The sequence below is a fragment of the Drosophila ananassae genome, chromosome 2L (genome assembly GCF_017639315.1).
Source record: "Drosophila ananassae strain 14024-0371.13 chromosome 2L, ASM1763931v2, whole genome shotgun sequence".
NCBI classification, from domain to species: domain Eukaryota; kingdom Metazoa; phylum Arthropoda; class Insecta; order Diptera; family Drosophilidae; genus Drosophila; species Drosophila ananassae.
This window is the reverse complement of record NC_057927.1, coordinates 28,300,105-28,323,696: the sequence shown is the minus strand read 5'-3', so window position 1 is coordinate 28,323,696 and position 23,592 is coordinate 28,300,105. Positions and strand designations below refer to the sequence as shown.

Genomic DNA, 23,592 nt, shown 5'->3' with positions numbered 1-23,592 from the left:
CTAGTTTGCGTAGAAACGGACAGACGGACAGACGGACATGCTCATATCGACTCAGGAGGTGATCCTGATCAAGAATATATATACTTTATAGGGTCGGAGATGTCTCCTTCACTGCGTTGCACACTTTTGACCAAAATTATAATACCCTCTGCAAGGGTATAAAAACAAATATCATATAAAAAACCTCTTGACGAGGTAAAGTACCGGTGACGAACCTGCATGCGAAACCCAAATTATCTGAAATCAATTTTAGTGACGAAAATATGCTATATAGGTGTACAAAATTGCATATAAAAAATATTCTTGTTCGGCACGTGCAAGAAAAACAAAAAAAAAATCATTCACGTGCCGAACTTGAATATTTTTTATATGCAATTTTGTACACCTATGTATATAGCATATTTTCGTCACTAAAATTGATATCAGATATTTTGGGTTTCGCATGCAGGTTCGTCACCGGTACTTTACCTCGTCAAGAGGTTTTTTATATGATTGTAACAATAGTTATAAAACCAAAAAGTAATTAGGACAAACTTGTAATATAAATAGCAACGCAAAAAGGAACAAATTCACAATGGAAAAGTTTGAAATTAGGTTAAATAGAGTATCCTATGTTGTTCGAATTGTTCTGGACTCGTTCAGAACTCGTCCTTGCATCTAGCTTATAAGGTTTTCTAGTAATTTTGTGTGGATTTTCGTCCATTCTTCATTAATAGCTTATTTTATTCGAAACATAATAATAATACCGGTAGGAATCAGGACCATCTATATTAAATTTGTTGGCACTTTACAATCTAGCTAAAGTTGACAGTAGTTCAAAATTTAATTTCAAATCTGTTCGTATTTGGGATGCGCTGATGTTTTTATTAATTTTAATCATTTAATTCTGGACTTGATTCTGCACTTATGTTCGGTTCGTCAACTAAGGATGGTTGCCTAGATCAGAGTTTCTTACCATGATTTTGTAGGTTTTTTTAACCAAGTTTTCTATTGTCCAAAGTTTACACACCCTTGCAGCTTACATTATTATACACTCCGTTTCACTTGAATAGCACACCCAATTTTTCATAATTACTTGTTCATCTCTCAACAATTGCTTTTTAATTCGTATCTTTATCTACTCCCTTTCAACAAAAATTGGAAGTCTGGAAATGTAACGTTTAAATTTACCATAATTTTCTTTTCAACTTGCTTCAATAACTGGCACCTTTTTTGTTTCACTTGAATAGCACATTTTAGATTTAGTGTTATTTCAGCGGTCAAGGAATCATAAACGTTTTTTGATTAGTTTGTGAATTTTAAACATAGTTTAATCATTTTGTGCAACTAGGGGTCGTGGAACGTCACTAAGTCACAAAGAACAGATCCAAATACAAAGCTATATAGATTGTGACCTTTCTGTAGCTAATATTGCGAAAAAAACTAGAAGAAGCAGAAAAGTCGTATCCAATTTTATCAACAACAAATTAAACTATGGAAAAAATATAAAAGGTCGCAAAAGTAATGTCCTTAGCGGCACAGATAAAGGTGCGATTCTGCGGGAAGCCCCAAATTCTCATGACTCTGCGAGCAATTTAAGGGAAAAAGCAGGTGTTGACGCGAGCAAAACTACTGTTTGGCAAGTTATTTTGAAAGCTAAACATCTTAAGCGTTTGAAACTTAAAAAAAAACACCGCTTAACCCCAATCGAAAGGAAGCTCCAATCGAAAGGAATATATCAACTTCGGCTCTGCCCGAAGTTAGCTTTCCTTTCTTGTTTTTTAATAATTTATTATATAGTGGAACTCTCATAAGGTTAGGCCTCTCATCTGTTAATTTGTTAAAACAATTTGGTTTCCCACAACTACGAAACTATTTTGGATTTTAAATACATTTTTGGGCAAATTTTTAATTAAAATTTTTTCACTAACCAAATTCCAAAACCTTTGTAAATTAAAAATACGTATAACTTCAGAGCCACTGAAGCTATCGAAAAATTCTTAACGTCTTTGGAAAGGTTTTTAATTATTCCACCTTCTTGAATGTCAAAATCTATAGAGTTAAAAAAAAAAGAGTTTTGATGTTTATCCTTACAATTAAAGTATTGCTATATGTGTGAATCGCCTGTCCAGAGGTTACTTCCATATATATGTATATATTCTATATATTATGCGTTCTGTTTTAAATAATTGAAGATCAATATATACAAAACAAGAAAGGAAAGCTAACTTCGGGCAGAGCCGAAGTTGATATACCCTTGCAGTTGAGTCGCAGTCCGCTAGGTGGCGCCACGCAACTTATATTATTAGATATATAGCGGATCGTATATAGTCGGCCGATCCTTATGAAATTTGGCATATCGAATTATTTTGCCAAAAGAGGAATCCATTGAAACTCCCATCCTTCTAACTTGAAAAACAACGAAGTTATAGAATTTCCGATCAATCAGTTATATGACAGCTATAGGATATAGTTGGCCGATCCTCATGAAATTCGACAAATCAGATTTTTTTCCCCAAAATAGAATCTGCACCAAATCCCATCTTTCTAACTTAAAAAACAACAAAGTTATGCCAATTTCGATCGTTCTATGACAGCTATAGGATATAGTCGGCCGATCCTTATGAAATTTTGTACACAAGTTATTTTGGTCAAATATAACATGTGTGGAAAGTCTCAACCCTCCAACTTAACAAAAACACCAAAGTTATGGCATTTCCGATCAATCAGTTATATGGCAGCTATAGGATATAGTCGACCGATCCCGGCCGTTCCGACTTATATACTGCCTGCAAAGGAAAGAAGGGTGTGTGCAAAGTTTCAACTCGATAGCTTTAAAACTGAGAGACTAGTTTGCGTAGAAACGGACAGACGGACAGACGGACATGCTCATATCGACTCAGGAGGTGATCCTGATCAAGAATATATATACTTTATAGGGTCGGAGATGTCTCCTTCACTGCGTTGCACACTTTTGACCAAAATTATAATACCCTCTGCAAGGGTATAAAAACAAATGATATCATATAAAAAACCTCTTGACGAGGTAAAGTACCGGTGACGAACCTGCATGCGAAACCCAAATTATCTGAAATCAATTTTAGTGACGAAAATATGCTATATAGGTGTACAAAATTGCATATAAAAAATATTCTTGTTCGGCACGTGCAAGAAAAACAAAAAAAAAATCATTCACGTGCCGAACTAGAATATTTTTTATATGCCCAATCCCAATCGAAAGGAAGCACGGTTGACCTTTTGCCGCGTCAATATGTCATGGTGTAACGAGTGGAAGCGCGTAGTTTTTTCTGATGAAAAAAAGGAGGGGCCAAAGCTTTTCCACCATTGGAAATTTTTTTTAATAATTTGCCTTAGACATTCCAGCACGGCAATACCCCGATTTATACTGCACGTATTGTAAAATATTTTTTAAAAGGTAAAAATGTTGAGACTCTGAATTGGCCACCATACTCGCCGGATCTGAATATAATTGGAAATGTTTGGGGATGGCTGGCCAGAAAGGTTAATGAGTCTGGCACACCATTTTAAAACAATGAAGCTCTTATTGAAGCCATTCAGATGGCCTGGGCTACAATATCCCTAGACTATATAAAAAGTCTATAAGATTCGCTGCCCAACAGGATCTACGAGGTTATATTGAATAAGGGGGGCTCAACCCATTATTAAATTAACAAAAATATATATTAAAATACTCACTATTAAATAAAAACACATTTCCTAATGTTTAAGTTCGTTAAATATACTTTAAAAACAAGATGTGCTATTCATGTGAAACAAAATTGTTGAGGAATTTTTTAAGTTTTTAAGTTCTTTTGCTACCATTTATTAATTGTTAATTTAATTTAGGTTTTGTTACTTTTCTTATATTTAAAATTGATTACACTATAAAAAGAAACTTAAACATCAGTGTGTTTTCTTTTTGGTTAAAAGATTTCAAGATTTGAAATTGCATATAAAAGTGTGCTATTCAAGTGAAACGCAGTGTATATATATCGGATCATATATAGTTGGTCGATCCTTATGTTGGAAATGTTGGAAACAGCAAATCAGATTATTTTGTACAAAATGGAATCAATACCAAGTCCCATCTTTTTAATTTTTGGCCTAACTATGTATATATAATATTAACTATATTTTGGCCAAATATAACATGTGTGGAAAGTTCCAACCCTCTAACTTAAAAAACATCAGCTATGGCATTTCTGATTAATCACTTATATGGCAGCTATAGGATAAGTCGACCGATCCCGGCCGTTCCGACTTATATACTACCTGCGTAGAAAAGAAGGATGTGTGCAAAGTTTCAACTTGGTAGCTTTAAAACTGAGAGACTAGTTTGCGTAGAAACAGACAGAAGGACACGCTCATATTGACTCAGAAGGTGATCCAGATCAAGAATATATATACTTTATAGGGTCGGAGATGTCTCATTCACTGCGTAGCAAACTTTTGACCAAAATTACAATACCCTCTGCAAGGTTATCAAAATTACAAGGTGGACAGAGCTATGTATAATTTTCTGCCTAAGGGTAGGCAACTGAAGAATAGAGACGCCGTTTTCGTAGTGTGCTTATAGAGATGTTGTGTAGATGTTTCAATCCGTATTTCTTTATCATTTTATTAAACAAATTTGAACAATTAAACAAATAAAGTAATTACATTTTTTTGGAAAGATGTACAATGCAATTTGATAAAATATGAATTATATGATGTAAATATGTAATAAATGAGTAGTAAATATATGATAGTAGTAAGTATACCATATGATATTTAAATAAAAACAAGAAAGGAAAGCTAACTTCGGATGGAGCCGAAGTTTATATACCCTTGCAGTTGCAGTGACAAGCATCTTATATTATTAGATATATAGCCGATCGTATATAGGCGGCCGATCCTTATGAAATTTTTCAGATCGTATAAATTTGCCCGAATTAGAATGCATAGAAAGTCCCATCCTTCTAACTTGAAAAACAACGAAGTTAATGCATTTCCGATCATTCAGTTATATGGCAGCTATAGGATATAGTCGACCAATCCCGGCCGTTCCGACTTATATTATATTGCCTGCAAAGAAAAAAAGAGAGTGTGCAAAGTTTTAACTCGATAGCTTTAAAACTGAGAGACTAGTTTGCGTAGAAACCGACAGACAGACGGACAGACGAACAGACAGACATGCTTATATCGACTCAGGAGGTGATTCTGATGAAGAATGTATATACTTTATAGGGTGGGAAATGTCTCCTTCACTGTGTTGCACACTTTTGACCAAAATTATAATACCCTCTGCAAGGGTATAACAAGAGAGCAAAGTTATCATCGTGCGGAGCCGAAGTTGATATACCCCTATATTATTAAATATGGTCGGATCGGATATATCACTATCAATTTAATTTTCTTAATAAAAATGTTAGAAAAAACCCCAAGCATCTATAAAAATACCAAGGTTGTAAGATTTCCCACCGTTCAGTTATTTGGAAGCTATAGTATATAATCCGCCGATCCTGGTGAAATTCTGTCATATAAAATCTGGAAAAAGTATTTTCTAGCTTTAAAAAAAACAACTAAGCTATGCCAATTCCTATCATTCAGATATATGACAGCTATCCTTATGAAATTTTATACATTGGATTAGTTTTCCAAAATGGATTCTGTATAAAGTCCCATCCTTCTAACTTAAAAAACCGCGGAACCCAGGAAAGTCTCATCTTTGACATAAGGAATGTACGAAGTATCCTTTAGGAGCAAAACCATGGTGGATGCTCTTAAACAACAGAAGGCTAAGCCGGAGTCGATCCTTGTAACGCGGTGGATGGGCATGATAGGGTATGATATGGTAAGATAGGGTATCCCTTAAAAGGCATATTAATTGAGCTAGAAGATTGAGCTACAAGATACTTTTTGTAAAATAATGTTAAATTTTGTTAAATTAATAATTTCATATTTTGCTGAAACACAATTTAACTTAATATACACATCCTTAATTAAATCATAAATTATATAATAATATAATCATATAAAAAAACCTCTTGACGAGGTAAAGTACCAGTGACGAACCTGCATGCGAAACCCAAAATATTAAATCATAAATTATATAATAATATAATGAATCATCAAAATGTACCACATCCTCGCTCGGACACAGTCTAGACTATTAGTCTTCACTATTAAAGATAGGCAACTGGGTGTGTTTGGTAATCAAAACCGCATTTGTTGTGACGGCGCAATTCTATACCCAAAATTGAAAGTAAATTAATTTATTTTTAAATTTCGAATCTAAAAGCTATGTAAGCTATATTTTATTCAGCGACCGTAATCATTATGAGTTTTATTTAAAAAATCACAAAATAATTATTATTTTCTGAGCAAAAAAATAAAAATCCAAAATAATCATTATTCTCTGAGCGAAAAAATAAAAATCAAAAATAACACAGGCCAACAGCAAAAAATCTCCACGAGTAATTTTTCCTGCTCCATAACCTTTAGGTTCCCCTGAACCAAAGTCCAGAACAAACATAGGTTCTATCACCCACAGTTTCCGCGGTATACCTAAGAGAAGAAATTGATCAAATTTTACCATATATTAAATTATGTAGGCCGTGTAATGGCTATGACCATCATTGTTTTTAGTAAATATAATTTTTAAAATGTATGTGTACCAACTAAAATTAAACAAGAAAGGAAAGCTAACTTCGGGCGGAGCCGAAGTTGATATACCGTTGCAGTTCAGTCGCAGTCCGCTAGGTGGCGCCACGCATCTTATATTATTAGATATATAGAAGATCGTATATAGTCGGCCGATCCTTATGAAATTTGGCAAATCAGATTATTTTGTACAAAATAGAATCTGTACCAAGTCCCATCTTTCTAACTTAAAAAACACCTAAGTTATGCCAATTCCGATCGTTGTATGACAGCTATAGGATATAGTCGGCCGATCCTTATGAAATTTTGTACACAAGATATTTTGGTCAAATATAACATGTGTGGAAAGTCCCAACCCTCTAACTTAAAAAACACCAAAGTTATGGCATTTCCGATCAATCAGTTATATGGCAGCTATAGGATATAGTCGACCGATCCCGGCCGTTCCGACTTATATACTGCCTGCAAAGGAAAGAAGGGTGTGTGCAAAGTTTCAACTTGATAGCTTTAAAACTGAGAGACTAGTTTGCGTAGAAACAGACAGACGGACAGACGGACATGCTCATATCGACTCAGGAGGTGATCCTGATCAAGAATATATATACTTTATAGGGTCGGAGATGTCTCCTTCACTGCGTTGCACACTTTTGACCAAAATTATAATACCCTCTGAAAAAAGAAACTGAAATAGATATTTAAAAAAACATTTTCAACGGTGTAAAGCACCTTTTAAAATCTTTCTTGATTGTAAAGTTATGAATTTTTTAATTAACAAATTATTTTAAATTTTTTAACGTAAGCTTAAGGTATTTCAAAAAGTTTTAGAACAATAGTTGCTCATATAATAGTATCAAACATCTCCAATTTTTTCAGGATTGGCAAGAAAAAAATGGTGCAAACAGACAAACTTCATTCACTTGGAAAAAGCTGTACAAATCTAATTTCTTCAACAAGAAAGGAAAGCTAACTTCGGGCGGAGCCGAAGTTGATATACCCTTGCAGTTCAGTCGCAGTCCGCTAGGTGGCGCCACGCATCTTATATTATTAGATATATAGAAGATCGTATATAGTCGGCCGATCCTTATTAAAATTGGCAGATCAGATTGTTTTTCCCAAAATAGAATCTGTACTAAATCCCATCACAAGATATTTTGGTCAAATATAACATGTGTGGAAAGTCCCAACCCTCTAACTTAAAAAACACCAAAGTTATGGCATTTCCGATCAATCAGTTATATGGCAGCTATAGAATATAGTCGACCGATCCCGGCCGTTCCGACTTATATACTGCCTGCAAAGGAAAGAAGGGTGTGTGCAAAGTTTCAACTTGATAGCTTTAAAACTGAGAGACTAGTTTGCGTAGAAACAGACAGACGGACAGACGGACATGCTCATATCGACTCAGGAGGTGATCCTGATCAAGAATATATATACTTTATAGGGTCGGAGATGTCTCCTTCACTGCGTTGCACACTTTTGACCAAAATTATAATACCCTCTGAAAAAAGAAACTGAAATAGATATTTAAAAAAACATTTTCAACGGTGTAAAGCACCTTTTAAAATCTTTCTTGATTGTAAAGTTATGAATTTTTAATTAACAAATTATTTTAAATTTTTTAACGTAAGCTTAAGGTATTTCAAAAAGTTTTAGAACAATAGTTGCTCATATAATAGTATCAAACATCTCCAATTTTTTCAGGATTGGCAAGAAAAAAATGGTGCAAACAGACAAACTTCATTCACTTGGAAAAAGCTGTACAAATCTAATTTCTTCAACAAGAAAGGAAAGCTAACTTCGGGCGGAGCCGAAGTTGATATACCCTTGCAGTTCAGTCGCAGTCCGCTAGGTGGCGCCACGCATCTTATATTATTAGATATATAGAAGATCGTATATAGTCGGCCGATCCTTATTAAAATTGGCAGATCAGATTGTTTTTCCCAAAATAGAATCTGTACTAAATCCCATCACAAGATATTTTGGTCAAATATAACATGTGTGGAAAGTCCCAACCCTCTAACTTAAAAAACACCAAAGTTATGGCATTTCCGATCAATCAGTTATATGGCAGCTATAGGATATAGTCGACCGATCCCGGCCGTTCCGACTTATGTACTGCCTGCAACAGAAAGAAGGGTGTGTGCAAAGTTTCAACTCGATAGCTTTAAAACTGAGAGACTAGTTTGCGTAGAAACAGACAGACAGACAGACAGACGGACAGACGGACAGACGGACATGCTCATATCGACTCAGGAGGTGATCCTGATCAAGAATATATATACTTTATAGGGTCGGAGATGTCTCACTGCGTTGCACACTTTTGACCAAAATTATAATACCCTCTGCAAGGGTATAATAACTTCTAAAAGAAATCGGGTCGATTAAGGTACCAACCGACGCATATTTAGGAATAGAATGCGAATATATATATTCTATCTGGGGGCTAAAATGTCTCCACCAGCCCTAATTTAGTGAATCAAAATTTTTAGCATTCACCCCAATTTCTCCCAAACCAAAAAAATTTTGAAAAATGTTTGGATAAAAATGATCTAATTAAAACAAAACCTTTCTATTGGTATATAGTTCATTCAGATCGGACACATACAGAAAGTTTTGATACACAGTGATAGGGTGAAAGTAGAATTTAAAAAAACTGCCTAAACTTAAAAAAATAATTTAAAATTCCCGCATCTAGCTGTTTTTTAATTTTGACGCCATCACTTTAAAAAAAAACCCAAATCTGATGGAAAAATTCTGAAATGACACCACTGAATTCAAACAGTAGTGTAGGCAAGGAGAGTAATATGTACATATGTATATCACTGTGGACGGCAGTCCACGAGGTGACGAACCATACCTCATAGAATGCGCTAGAAGGCTACTTTACATATTCGAGAAAAAAAATTTAATTTATGATACATATCTAATGTGAAGAAGTAAACCAACAAAATGATAGATGTCGTAATATTTTACTGTATGAAATGTCCTTACAGGTCAACGATAACGTAAAATTATATTTAAAACCCTTCAAAATCAAAACATTTAAGTGCGCGAATCCAGCGATAGTTTTATTTATTTTTATTTTGTTCTAAATAATTTATTTTTAGTTTAGTTTTAAAGCACCAGCTTCCCACTGTTAAAGGTGCAGTTAATGCAAAACCTCGTCCAAACGTGGAGATTGCCACTGAAACTGAACTGAGTATTGCATACACATATACACAAGGCCGTCTCCGTTGCAAGGCCGTCTACACAACTCTACTCAAGTCTTCATTATTAATTAATTACTTCCAGGTTTGAAGTTAGTTGGGCATGTAAAATTCTAATAATGAAATTTAATTTCATGCCCTCATCAATTGGTTGACTCCAGTCAACTCAAGAAACTATTTTCGGAATGTCGAAGATTATCTGAGAAAAGTAGAAGCTCCAGTACAAAATATACCCATACCTGTTTAGACTGTCTGGTTTTAGCATAAAAAGCATCACTTTTCCTTTCAAATAGAAGTCAAGGTCAGCGACTTCGGGGTATTTTATTGTCTTAACAAGTAACTGGTTTTGTGCGTAAATCAATGGCAGGGAAAGAAGATGTAGGGAAGAAGCTTTAGGTAATCTTCGAAAGAGAAATCATAAATATTTATATTATACCATTGATACCACTAACGCTTTGAAACCTGTGATACGGCTTTGCACCAGTGTTAGCAGATTATTTTCTAATTTAAAACCTGTTTTTATATGGCAACTAATGGCCATATAAAAGGTAGCTCGAGCATGTATGTAGTTGTTTTGATTTTAAACAGCTTACTAAAAGAATCAGTTACAATCCAGGAGTGGCGGTGTATATTGGTTTATTTGGCCATAGAAGTAATAATTCTATGCATGCTAAAAGGAATGAAGCTGTGTGCCTAATAAAAATCAGTTCATACGTACAAACATATGTATGTAGTATTTGTCGGAATTTGAACAGATTTTACCCTTAGAATTATTCGAACTTTACGTTTTTTTTTTACCCTCCGCAAAGTCAAACTTATGCTTGTTGCCGCATCTATTTAATGTCTATTACACAAGTAGCACTTTTATAGGCAACGAAACAGTTCTGTTTTGCACTGTAAAAAATTTACATTGTAAATGAATGTATAACTAAATAAATTTATCAAAACTAAATGTATAAATGTTTATTCCTAAGATAAAGTAACAGGTTGATACCCGACCCTTAAATTCGAACCTGTACACATAGTAAACATACATATATGTAATTATGTGTAATTTTTGTCAAAAGTTTATAAAATATGTATATTAAATTTCATAAGAATCGATGGACTATATAGCTGCTTATTGATGCTTGGGACTTTTTCCAAAATCGTTTGCTCAGAAATTTACGAAGTTCGCTAAGGATCGGCCCACCATATCGGATCCTGTATGTATCTAGTAATATAAACTACTAATATAAACTAATAATGATGAGAATAAATGCCAAATCGCAAAACTGATTTTGTAAAGATGAATCAACCTTTTACAGGAAAAACGACTTAAGTCCTGATTTTTGTTTTTTTGCAAAATGGTTGTTTTGTTTTCATAAAGAAGATAAGTTATTTTTTTCAGCAGCAAAAAAAATAATTTAGAGCTTCCATTTGCCACCGATAAAATCAAGATATAGAAAATCAAATAAAATTTTTTCCCGAATTAGAGACAAGGCGTATTGCAGAGTAGAGTGTGGTGAACAAAAATAAGATTTATCTGGTGAATCCAATTTTCCCACTAGTGACTCCAAATTGTTTCATTTTCACCCTCTTTTCTCCCAAAAAATATAGTTTTTTGTACAATACCTTCATATTGGTGTATCACTCATTCAGATCTCCTTCAGAAATTTTTATTTCTTCGGTTATAGGCGGGCATTTTCAAAAAAGGGTCAACCAAGACCGAAAAATATAATGTTGAATATCATCGAATCATTTCATGTATTTTTATAAGAGAATGTTTAAATCTTTCATAATTCATAATACATACCTTTTTTTTCTTGGATATAAAAATTCTAAAACAGCAAAAAATGGACTTTACTTTCATCAGTAAGATATTCCTTCTGTTGCATTTGTGATAAAAATGCATTGAATTTTTATTTCAGCTACTTCATGGCTATCTTCGCTGCTTCGCCATCGGTAAGGATCTTTCGACCAATAAACCGGGATCGGTGATCTGAAATATTTGACCTGTCGAAAAAGCCATCGTGGCTCCAAAATAGAAATTTGCATTTGCCGAGCCTGCATAGATGCATAAGTGCCACAGAACACTCATTATAGACAGATTGTCGATAAAGACTGTGAAGGCAAAAATCACATTGGCCATGCATTTTCAGCAGCGTTTCCAAAGCGGCAGCAGGACCAAGTAGAAACCCACATCGCACAAGCTGGGATAGTCTCTAAGTATGCCCATTAGTTCTACTAGGATGGTAGCAAACAGGAAGCAACATATTTAGGACTGTAGCTAAATGTGTGCAAAGTTTCAACTCGATAGCTTTAAAACTGAGAGACTAGTTTGCGTAGAAACAGGAGAGCCCTTTCCATCTACCATCCATTGGACACTGCAAAGCCACACACAGCCACCTCCTCTTAGGTGCAGACCAGCCTAACTGCCAACTTTATGGACCACGACCCACTTTTTAGACACCTGCCCAAGATTAGCAAGTATTAGGAAACGCCATTTCCCAAATTCCCTTCCATCATCCCATCTCGAAATATCCATTCCCAATATTATTAAAATCTATAAATTTTTTAAAGAATGCAACTACTTTCAAATTTAAAATGTAAAAAAAAAAAACAGAGCTGAAGGCCTTGTTGCTAGTGCTCGCCGCAATAATTAGCTTTAACATTATTTTGTATCATTGTTAATTTTGTAAATAAAATAAATAAATAAATAGAAACAGACAGGCGTACATGATCATATCAATTCAGGAGGTGATCCTGATCAAAAATATATATACTTTATGGGGTCGGAGATATGTAGTGACAACCTCTTGACGAAGTAAAGCAACGATGGCGAACCCGCATGCCACGCCCAAAATATCTGATCTCAATTTTGGTGACAAAAAAATTATATATATGTATAAAAAATTACACATAAAAAATATTCTTACCCGGCTCGTGTTTATATTTTTTATTTTTATTGTCCCACGTGCCAAATTCCCACATCTGGTTGTGGGCTGATTGGCTTGCTGTATTTTTGAACACATGAATTTCGGAGACTTTATTAGATATAGCAGACTTTTATTTTGGGCGCCCCCTTTCATATGTAACATGAATTGTACTTTCAGGACGATTTTTAGGAATTTATGGAACGCATTCCATGGAATTCCATATATGACCACATATTAAGATATTCATGATCTATGATTCAATAACTATGAAATGAGGCAATAAAGGTGTTCTTTCAAGGGGCATAGTAAGAATTTTTCGTCTATATTTATTTTATCATCATTTATACTTCAGTTTCACTGCTGAATTCTCTTTTTTATGCACGAAACATTACTGTTTACTGACCAACTGACCATACTGACCAACTTCGTTATATTGTAAATATCTTTATATATGCCCTTATAAACATCAAACACATTCTTATTTTGCAAAAGAAAAAACGAAGAAAGCAAAGGTAATTTCCGACGGAGCCAATACCCTTGCAGTTAAGTAGCAGCTTACATTATTATATATATATATATTATATATATATTGCAAAGTTTCAACTCGATAGCTTTAAAACTAAGACACTAGCTTGCGTAGTAACAGACAGACGGACATGCTTATATCGACTTAGGAGGTGATCATGATCAAGAATATTTATACTTTATAATGTCGGAGATGCCTCCTTCTGCAAGGGTAAAAAAAAGTATTTTGTATTTTCTTTATTACCAAATAAATTATTGGCCTGATTCACAAAGACTCCTTTTGCATTGTGGTGCCGATGTGGCTTAAAAGAAAGACTTAAAGCACGAAAATGAATTTTCCCATTCCTATCTAGATAAGCCTGAATAACGTATCCGTCTAAAAGGGGACTAATCATGATGTGATGTGAACGTGTGGCTATTTAGGACATTAAGTTATAAATTTTGACGTGTAGAGTAATCGAAATCATTATCACCTTTACTAAGTCCCTATATCACTGTCTCTGCAGCTTGATGTTATGATATTGTTATATGGCTCGGTAATCTATGGCTGAACTTAATGACTCAAAACAATCAATCCAACGGAACAAATATCAAATTTAGGAGCCTTGTTAGTCAGTTTTTGTGGTACAATTATGGTTTTGCCCTTAGTATTAACATTTACTTTTAAAATAGTGCACTTAAGTGCACTCCAATTCCTATACTATAACAGTTTCAACGCTAACGCAAACATACATATATATTTACATGCATATATATTTTCGAAAGGCCTGAAAGCTCGCCTCGACTCTAAAGCCTAAATATAACAACGGCAGCGCCTCGATATACAATTGAAGAAAAGTTTTTAATGTAAGAGAACTGCACCTTCCTAAGAGCACGATCGGTGGTACCGATTTCATATGTACATATGTTTGTAGTTAGCTGAACCCAACTGCCACTATGCCAGCATAACAGGATTGGATACAATACACCTTTAAGATTGCTTTGAAATGCGACTGTTACTTCACCGTTTGCACAGTGCGTAAGAGTCGATAACCGCCTTCGCGTATGTGAGTGGTGGTACCGGCTGGGTGGGAGCCCGAAGCTTGGACTCTTTGACATTAAAGATCGGCAATGGATCGGTATACGAAGTCGGAGGGGTATGCGATGGCGCGGCCTATAAAAACGCCGTATTTAGTGTGAGCTGTTTTTCAGAGTTGGCTCAGTGTGATTAAGACAGCGACAGAGTTGGCCAGTGGTGAAAGCTTGCCCGATCCGATACGAAGCGAACCGCATACCTTAATAAAAATACTGGCACCGCGAATAAGGAGACGTAAAAAGCATTTCAAGTGAGTGGTGTTGTGTTATACATATATAAAAGTGCCAACAGGGCTACAGACTTGGGCCAAGAAAGTGGAAAAATTAATTTAAAAATAACAATATTAATTCGATTCATGTATTAAATCTGGTGTCTTAATTAAAATGAAACCTTAATATTCAACCAAAACCAGCCAGAAATTCGACTATAATTCAACATAGCTTATATAAAATACCTGTTCGTTAAGAGACTTGTGAAACTGGTGTGCGCCAACCGGAAACTAATTTAAAAAAAGACAGCAAAGTGCACACAACAGCGGTACCAGCTGTGTAACCAACTTATGCTCTATACACTACAGACATACATACAAAACAACAGAAAAGCTGGTTTCTTTGCAGAAAACCTAGAAAAACTCATTGAAGCTTTTGGACACCCACGTTTGTTTCGACAATTCCTTGCGAGGTATAATAGCTTCTGGACCTTTTTAGGCTAGTTATCATCAAACGCAAAGATGCGCAATCACAAAAACAGTCATTCATTTATATGTAGTTCTGGGTGCGCTAGCTCGAAAGTAATGAGGTGATAAGAAAGTACTTGACAGCAATTTGTAGATATTATTTCCGCGAAGTATCGAGCTGGAAAGTTCACGTCCGCTCTTAAAATTTCTGATGTCATTCAAGTACAAAATTTTAATTATTTTTCTTGGTTCTTTTTTTATTATTAGTTTATTTTTCTTTAATTATTTTCTGAAAAAACTCCGGCTCTAAGAAAACTTTATATATCAGATTAGGTGGCATAAAATAGAATCCATCCGTCTTTCTCTACAAACACCAAAGTTATGCTATTTCCTATCAAGTAGTTATATGACAGCTATAGGATATACATAGGACTGATCCCGGCCGTTCCGACTTATTCACTGCATTCAAAGAAGGGAAGGATATGTATGTATATACAAAGTTTGAAATCGATAGCTTTAAAAGTAAAAGACTATTTGGACTAGTTGGTATTTGGAAAGATTCTAAAAAGCCCTTATTTTTTTTCCTCTAGTTTTTATGAACAACTACGCAAGCTTCTTCAATTTATTTAGATCCGGTCATAGCCAATAATGTGCTGAATATGACCCATTAAGTTCAAGGCGATTGGTACCTTCATTTTATAGAAAGCTTGATAGCCGGTTGAATAAAAAATGTTTTTCAGGGCACTCAAATTAATTATTTCTCAGTGTTATAACTTTGTCAGTACATCGGATATTATTTGTTATATACTAGATGGGAAAAAATCAATTTTTCAACACGATTTTAGTTTATTACCAATAAGGAAATACCAAGGAAAAAGGAAACCAATGAATTACCTGATAAGATTTTAAAGGGTTTAAATATTTATAGATACAGAAATGTATTAACGGTTATCGTAAAGTAAACAATCAAGCACTTGCATGAAATAAGAAGATGGAAACGTATTCGACTTCGCAGCTGTGCTATCAGTACGACAATCTAGCACGTCTTAGCTTATATTCATAGACAGGGGCATGGACAATAAATTGTAAGTTTAAGTTCGTATAGGTTGTATTCCTAAATAATTGTACGTATATGTACATATATGACCATTAGAAAGCATATTTATCCCTCTCTAGTGTCTAATATGCTAAAGTAACAAAACCGGAAAATAAAAAAAAAAATTTTTTTTTAAGTAAAAAAAAAATTATACAGCCACTAAATTAAACCTGATAACTATATTACCATTTACATATTTTCTATTTGCTATATTGGCAAATTACGGGCTATCAGGTAATAAACATAATTGCTTAAATTATTTTAATCAAACTATACATAAACGTAGTTGTGCAATCACGTTTTTAGTTATTTTTTACACTAACCCATTAATGACACATTATAAAAGTAATCATTGAGGGATAATTTTGATCAAAAATGAAAATATTCGTATTTGCAGATTTTATACTTGATTAACTTGACCACCTAAAAATGTGCGGTAAGTATATTTATTTTTAATTTGTAATCATAAATAATATTTATAATATAATACAAACAACAATTTGACAATTTTAACCAAAGTTATAAAAATTGGAATATTGCTGTTTTGGGGGTTCACATAGTCACTATTTAAAAAATTGGTGTAGATCATACTCAACAAGAAAGGAAAGCTAACTTCGGGCGGAGCCGAAGTTTATATACCCTTGCAGTTGAGTCGCAGTCCGCTAAGTGGCGCCACGCATTTTATATTATTAGATATATAACGGATCGTATATAGTTGACCGATCCTTATGAAATTTGCAAATCGTGCAAAGTTTCAAATCGATAGCTCCAAAACTGAGAGACTAGTTTGCGTAGAAACAGACAGACGGACAGACGGACATTCTTATATCGACTCAGGAGGTGTCCTGATCAAGAATATATATACTTTATAGGGTCGGAGATGTCTCCTTCACTGCGTTGCACACTTTTGACCAAAATTATAATACCCTCTGCAATGGTATAATTAAAAGGGAATATTATGTAAAATGATCAAACCCTTTCAAACCTATTCAGAATGAATGTCTTTCTGTTAAAGTAAATTTTTGAGTATAAAAACTAATATTATATATTAAATTAATGTTGCTGTAGGGCATTATAAAAGATGTTGAAATAAAAACAGGCATTTATCGTTTGAAAGTGATAATAGTATCGGGTATCGTATAGGCGAGATTGACTTTCTTAGTTATTAGTAATTCTACTTGTCATTAATAATAATGTCCTCGTTTAATAGGAATCTTTGCTTACCTAAATTATTTGACGCCAAAATCGCGACAGGAGGTTTTAGACCTTTTGGTTACTGGCTTAAAGAGACTGGAGTATCGTGGTTACGATTCCACTGGTGTTGCTATCGATTCTCCAGATAATAAAAACATTGTGATGGTAAAGCGAACTGGAAAAGTTAAAGTGCTAGAGGATGCCATTCAGGAGCGTATGTACACCACCGAAAAACTTTTTTTTAAAAATGATTAAAAAAAATATTTTCTTTAACCAATTCGTGTAGACTTTAGTGGTGGTGAATACAGCGAACCAGTACTTACACACATTGGTATCGCCCACACGCGCTGGGCCACCCACGGCGTGCCCTGCGAGAGGAACTCCCATCCGCAACGCTCAGACGACACGAACGGATTTGTGGTAGTCCATAACGGAATTATTACAAACTACAACGACGTAAAAACATTTTTAGCTAAGCGGGGCTACGAGTTCGAATCAGACACAGACACTGAGGTGTTTGCCAAACTGGTGCATCATTTATGGAAAACACACCCCACCTACTCGTTTCGCGAGTTGGTCGAGCAAGCTATACAGCAGTTGGTAAGTTTGCCCGATGCTAGAATTAAAGTTCACCACATTACACATATTCAAAAATCATTCGCAGGAAGGTGCTTTTGCAGTCGCTGTAAAATCAAAGTATTTTCCTGGCGAGTGTGTTGCCTCGCGTAGAAGTTCACCACTGCTGGTTGGAATTAAGACTAAGACTCGCTTGGCCACAGACCACATTCCTATTTTGTATGGAAAAGGTAAGCGGGCCTCCGTTTCTTTGTCCTCAATGTTAGTTCCCCATCCACTTCACGAACAACGTCCTTTGTCTTCTATCTCTATGTAAATAACCGTATTTGTACCGGTCGTCTTCGTTCCGAAATAACCACGCTGCTCTCCTCCACCCGCCCTCCGATGATCCTTTCTGCCCCGCTTGCTGCGACTGGGTCGATGTCGAACCGAAGATGACAAAAAGCAGAGTTCCGAACAAGGTAGTCAATTGAATTACCCATTGACTAACGCTTTGCGACTCGGTGTTCGTGGGCTGCGGGGCTATTTCTGACTAATTAGATTCATACAAATTTTCGAATTTCTACTAACATTAGAGGGTTATTTTTTTATTTAATGTACTCTTAAGGTCGTTCTAGTTACAAATTTTAGGCTAGTACAATTGACGCATACAGGATGCAAATGAAGTCACTCATCTGTCTTTTATTTTTTGGTATTCCTTCTTATGGTACAATATATACATACCCGTTTTATTATACCGTAATATTTATTTATTATTTATTTTAATATTAAGATTTTAGTACATTCAACTGCGAAGTTTTATTTCTTTGAATATATCCATTATTTTATATTATTATTTCAGATAGAATAAATTATTATATGGGATACAATTTTCAGAAAATTAAAATTTTTTTTTTAATAAAATAATTCAATATTGCTTAAACATAAAATTGGAAAAAGACGTAAAAAAATAGTTAAATAAAAGTCGCCATATAAGGAATTCTCTTATATATTGATACTACATATTTATTCTCAAACCTAATTTTTAAATTAGAAAAAAGTTAATCAAGCTTTTCAAAAGTTCATCAACGGAATGCTGATATTAATATACCACTGCTTAACATCTTTCAAATCTCACGCATTTTATTATAGCGATTTTGGTGGTGGTGGTGGAAGTTAACAATTTAAGGTACAATAATTTGTATTTATGATTGTTATATCGAATTATTTTCTTTCCACACATAATGCTTTTTCATAACGCCATTGCAACCGCTGAAACCATTGTTGTACATGAAAATGCACATCGATCACTCTGAAACATTGATAAACAATTAACCAACCAGAAATTCGTCCTCATGGACAAACTCGTGAATTGCCAGTAATACCGCGTTCCGACAGCACTTCGGAGTTCATGCCAATGGAAGAAAAAGAAGTGGAATACTTTTTCGCTTCGGACGCCTCAGCTGTTATTGAGCACACCAACCGGGTTATTTACTTGGAGGTAAGACATTTTTTAAATTGTTTAAATCAATAACATATTGATTAAATCAATAACAAATCAAATTTGTTGAAACGTAACCTTGATTTAAAGTGCTCGGGATAGTAAATTATCTATTATTATTATTATTAAAATATCTTACACAAAAAACTGCATTCGGCGCCTAGAGATTATATAATATATTGAGCATTTTGTAATTTTTTTGTTATTTTAAAATTAATTTAAAAAAGTAACAAATTACAAAAAAAAAACTGGCGAACAAAAAATGTTCATCCATTATTTACTTATTCATCCATAACTATATTCTATAGATCACTGTAGATGGTACTCCACAAGGTGACAAACTGCATGCCTTAGCGTGCGCGAGGAAACTTTATATATAGCCGAAGAATTAAACATTTTCTGTACGCATCCGATCTAAATGAATTATATACCATACTATATAACTGAAAGATCGCAAATGACACAACATTGTTATTTTTGAAATTCACATTATTCGACATTAGTCTGATAATAAACTTCCTCGAAACTCGAAAATTGTGAGACCCTATAAAAGTTGTACACTGCATGAGAGAATATTTCTGTTTTGAAAAACTTTTCATTAGCAACGATTACGAATACACAAAATGTGTAATTTTATACATTATCTTTAACAAGAAAGGAAAGCTAAGTACGGGCGAAGCCGAAGTTGATATACCCTTGCAGTTATGTAGCAGCTTATATAATTATATATATATCGGATCGTATACAGTTGGCCGATTATTATTAGAATTTCACTATAAAATCAATTTTCTAATAACAAGAAAGGAAAGCTAATATTCTGTACCAAGTACAGAGTAATCTGTACCAAGTCCCATCTTTCTAACTTAAAAAACACCAAAGTTATGCCAATTTCGATCGTTCTATGACAGCTATAGGATATAGTCGGTCGATCCTTATGAAATTTTGTACACAAGATATTTTGGTCAAATATAACATGTGTGACAAGTCCCAACCCTCTAACTTAAAAAACACCAAAGTTATGGCATTTCCGATCAATCAGTTATATGGCAGCTATAGGATATAGTCGACCGATCCCGTTCCGACTTATATACAACCTGCAAAAGAAAGAAGGATGTGTGCAAAGTTTTAACTCGATAGCTCTAAAACTGAGAGACTAGTTTGCCTAGAAACAGACAGACGGACAGACGGGACTCAGGAGGTGATCCTGATCAAGAATATATATACTTTATAGGGTCGGAGATGTCTCCTTCACTGCGTTGCACACTTTTGACCAAAATTATAATACCCTCTGCAAGGGTATAAAAAGATAACATTTGCATTTCTAAAAAAAAACTTTCAAAAAAGGATGTCTAGTACATACATTTTAAAAATGTTTTGTATAAGAAAAATTGTGGTAAATGCGAATTGCACGGACCACAAAATAAAATATACAGCCAAGTATGATACATTTATTTTTTAAGAGGATTATTTTCTGAAGGTGATAGAACCTATGGTCGTTCTGTATTTTTTTTGTTTAGGAATGGTAAAAGTTCGATTTAGTCAAAAGAAAAATTTTGAGAAATGGATTACTTCTTTCTTTTGAGAATGAAATTTTAAACTATGAATTATTTTTTAAATATACAAAGAAAAATATGTTTTAAAATATGTTTCTAAAAAAAAACTTTCAAAAAAGGCATTCATGCAGATGTCTAGTACATACATTTTAAAAATGTTTTGTATAAGAAAAATTGTGGTAAATGCGAATTGCACGGACCACAAAATAAAATATACAGCCAAGTATGATACATTTATTTTTTAAGAGGATTATTTTCTGAAGGTGATAGAACCTATAGAAAAAAAACAGAACGACCGTTTTTTTTTTGTTTAGGAATGGTAAAAGTTCGATTTAGTCAAAATAAAAATTTTGAGAAATGGATTACTTCTTTCTTTTGAGAATGAAATTTTAAACTATGAATTATTTTTTAAATATACAAAGAAAAATATGTTTTAAATTATCATTATTTTTTAGGACGATGATGTTGCAGCAGTTCGAGATGGAACATTAAGTATTCATCGTTTAAAAAAGAGTCTTGACGATCCTCATGCTAGAGAGATCACCACCTTAAAAATGGAAATCCAGCAGATTATGAAGGGAAATTACGATTACTTTATGCAGAAGGAGATTTTTGAGCAACCGGAATCTGTGGTAAACACTATGCGCGGACGCGTCCGCTTTGACGGAAACTCGATTGTATTAGGCGGAATTAAGGATTACATTCCGGAGATCAAGCGCTGCCGCCGCTTGATGTTGATTGGGTGTGGTACATCATACCACAGTGCTGTCGCCACGCGTCAATTACTTGAAGAGTTGACCGAGCTGCCAGTCATAGTTGAACTAGCGTCCGACTTTCTTGACCGAAACACACCAATTTTCCGTGACGACGTCTGCTTTTTTATATCGCAGTCTGGCGAAACGGCCGACACTCTGATGGCCCTTCGCTATTGCAAGCAGCGTGGAGCCCTGATCGTAGGCATCACGAACACGGTGGGAAGCAGTATCTGCAGGGAATCTCATTGTGGCGTGCACATTAATGCCGGTCCTGAGATAGGTGTGGCCTCTACAAAGGCGTACACTTCGCAGTTCATCTCTTTGGTAATGTTTGCGTTAGTTATGTCGGAGGATCGCCTCTCCTTGCAGCAACGCCGCTTAGAGATCATGCAGGCGCTGTCCAAGCTCGCTGATCAGATCCGCGCCGTTCTTAAATTGGACTCGAAGGTGAAAGAGCTTGCCAGGGATCTGTACCAGCACAAGTCGCTTCTGATAATGGGTCGCGGGTACAACTTTGCCACCTGCCTTGAAGGCGCTTTGGTAAGCCAACATCTGACCCACAATTTTCTAAGAAATTATATAATATCTTTTTTTCAAATGTAGAAAGTGAAGGAACTGACCTACATGCACAGTGAGGGCATAATGGCAGGTGAACTCAAACATGGCCCGTTGGCCTTGGTCGATGACTCTATGCCTGTCTTAATGATCGTTCTGCGTGATCCTGTCTATGTTAAGTGTATGAATGCCCTTCAGCAAGTCACCTCACGAAAGGGATGCCCCATCATAATCTGCGAGGAGGGAGATGAGGAGACCAAAGCGTTCTCGTCCCGTCACTTGGAAATTCCTCGCACAGTCGACTGCCTTCAAGGAATTCTCACAGTTATCCCCATGCAACTACTGTCTTATCACATTGCTGTGCTACGCGGATGTGATGTCGATTGTCCCAGAAATTTGGCCAAGTCAGTGACCGTGGAATAAAAATGTTGCATATCTGTACTACATATATACATATATTGAAAATCCTTAATATTTGGACCTCAACATAGGGGCTTAAATTCGTATAATAATCTCAAGCACCTATTAAATTAATTTACATATTCTTATGTGTAAAACCACAAACAACTTTTTGAATTAAACATATCTTTCTAAAATTATTATTATTTAATGTTAATCGGGGTATAATCGTTTCTAGTTTGCGTAGAAACAGACAGACTCAGAAGGTGATTCTGATCAGGAATACATACATATACTTTATAGGGTCGGGGATGTCTCCTTCACTGCGTTGGACACTTTTGACCAAAATTATAATACCCTCTGCAAGGGTATACAAATAATTTGGCATCTTAACCTTTTCAAAATACTAGTACTCAAATACTACGCATTGTTCATATTAGTCTTCGTGGAAAGTCATATAGCTTTGTCTCTTATAGTCCCTAAAATCCATGCGTTCATACGGTCTGATGGACAGGCTATATCGACGCGGCTGTTGATGCTGCTCAAGAATATATATACTTTCGGCGGTCGAAGATCATTCCTTCTTCCTAGTACATTTAAACCTCCCTGGTACCTTTTTGTACTATACGAGTATCGGGTATAAAAATAACAGACCCTGCAGATTGTCTTAAATTTGAAAGGGCTTGCTGAAAATTCCGTGGCGGAATGAGTGGAGAGTGCCATTGCCAAAACTAAAATTTTTTTATTTTTTATCCATTGAAACAATGGATTCCTCTTTGGGCAAAATAATTCGATTTGCCAAATTTCATAAGGATCGGCCGACTAACTCGGTATCATGGGAGTCTATCTCAAAAAAATCCGAGCGTTCAAAAATACTGGAAGTCAATATGGGAATCATAATGAAAATATAAATAAATCCACTAAAAATTACTCCGCCAAACT

At 34.9% G+C, this 23,592-nt stretch overlaps 1 protein-coding gene across 5 annotated transcripts; it reads left to right on the top strand.

Annotated features, from left to right (window-relative positions):
- Positions 1 to 14,456: 14,456 nt before the first annotated feature.
- LOC6505781 (glutamine--fructose-6-phosphate aminotransferase [isomerizing] 2) lies at positions 14,457 to 22,847 on the top strand. 5 transcript variants are annotated; one of them, XM_014905298.3, is made up of 9 exons: positions 14,457 to 14,616; positions 16,536 to 16,574; positions 17,349 to 17,546; positions 17,619 to 17,932; positions 17,997 to 18,138; positions 18,343 to 18,369; positions 19,267 to 19,388; positions 21,397 to 22,236; positions 22,300 to 22,847. In XM_014905298.3, the coding sequence occupies exons 2-9, from the start codon at positions 16,568 to 16,570 to the stop codon at positions 22,672 to 22,674; spliced, it is 2,025 nt and encodes a 674-aa protein (XP_014760784.1). In that variant the 5' UTR covers positions 14,457 to 14,616; positions 16,536 to 16,567; the 3' UTR covers positions 22,675 to 22,847. The 5 variants fall into 5 exon arrangements, with proteins under 5 accessions (XP_014760784.1, XP_014760785.1, XP_014760786.1 ...); XM_014905299.3 differs by having other exon boundaries at positions 19,231 to 19,388; XM_001964326.4 differs by lacking the exon at positions 14,457 to 14,616 and adding an exon at positions 15,029 to 15,047 and having other exon boundaries at positions 19,231 to 19,388.
- Positions 22,848 to 23,592: the final 745 nt, after the last annotated feature.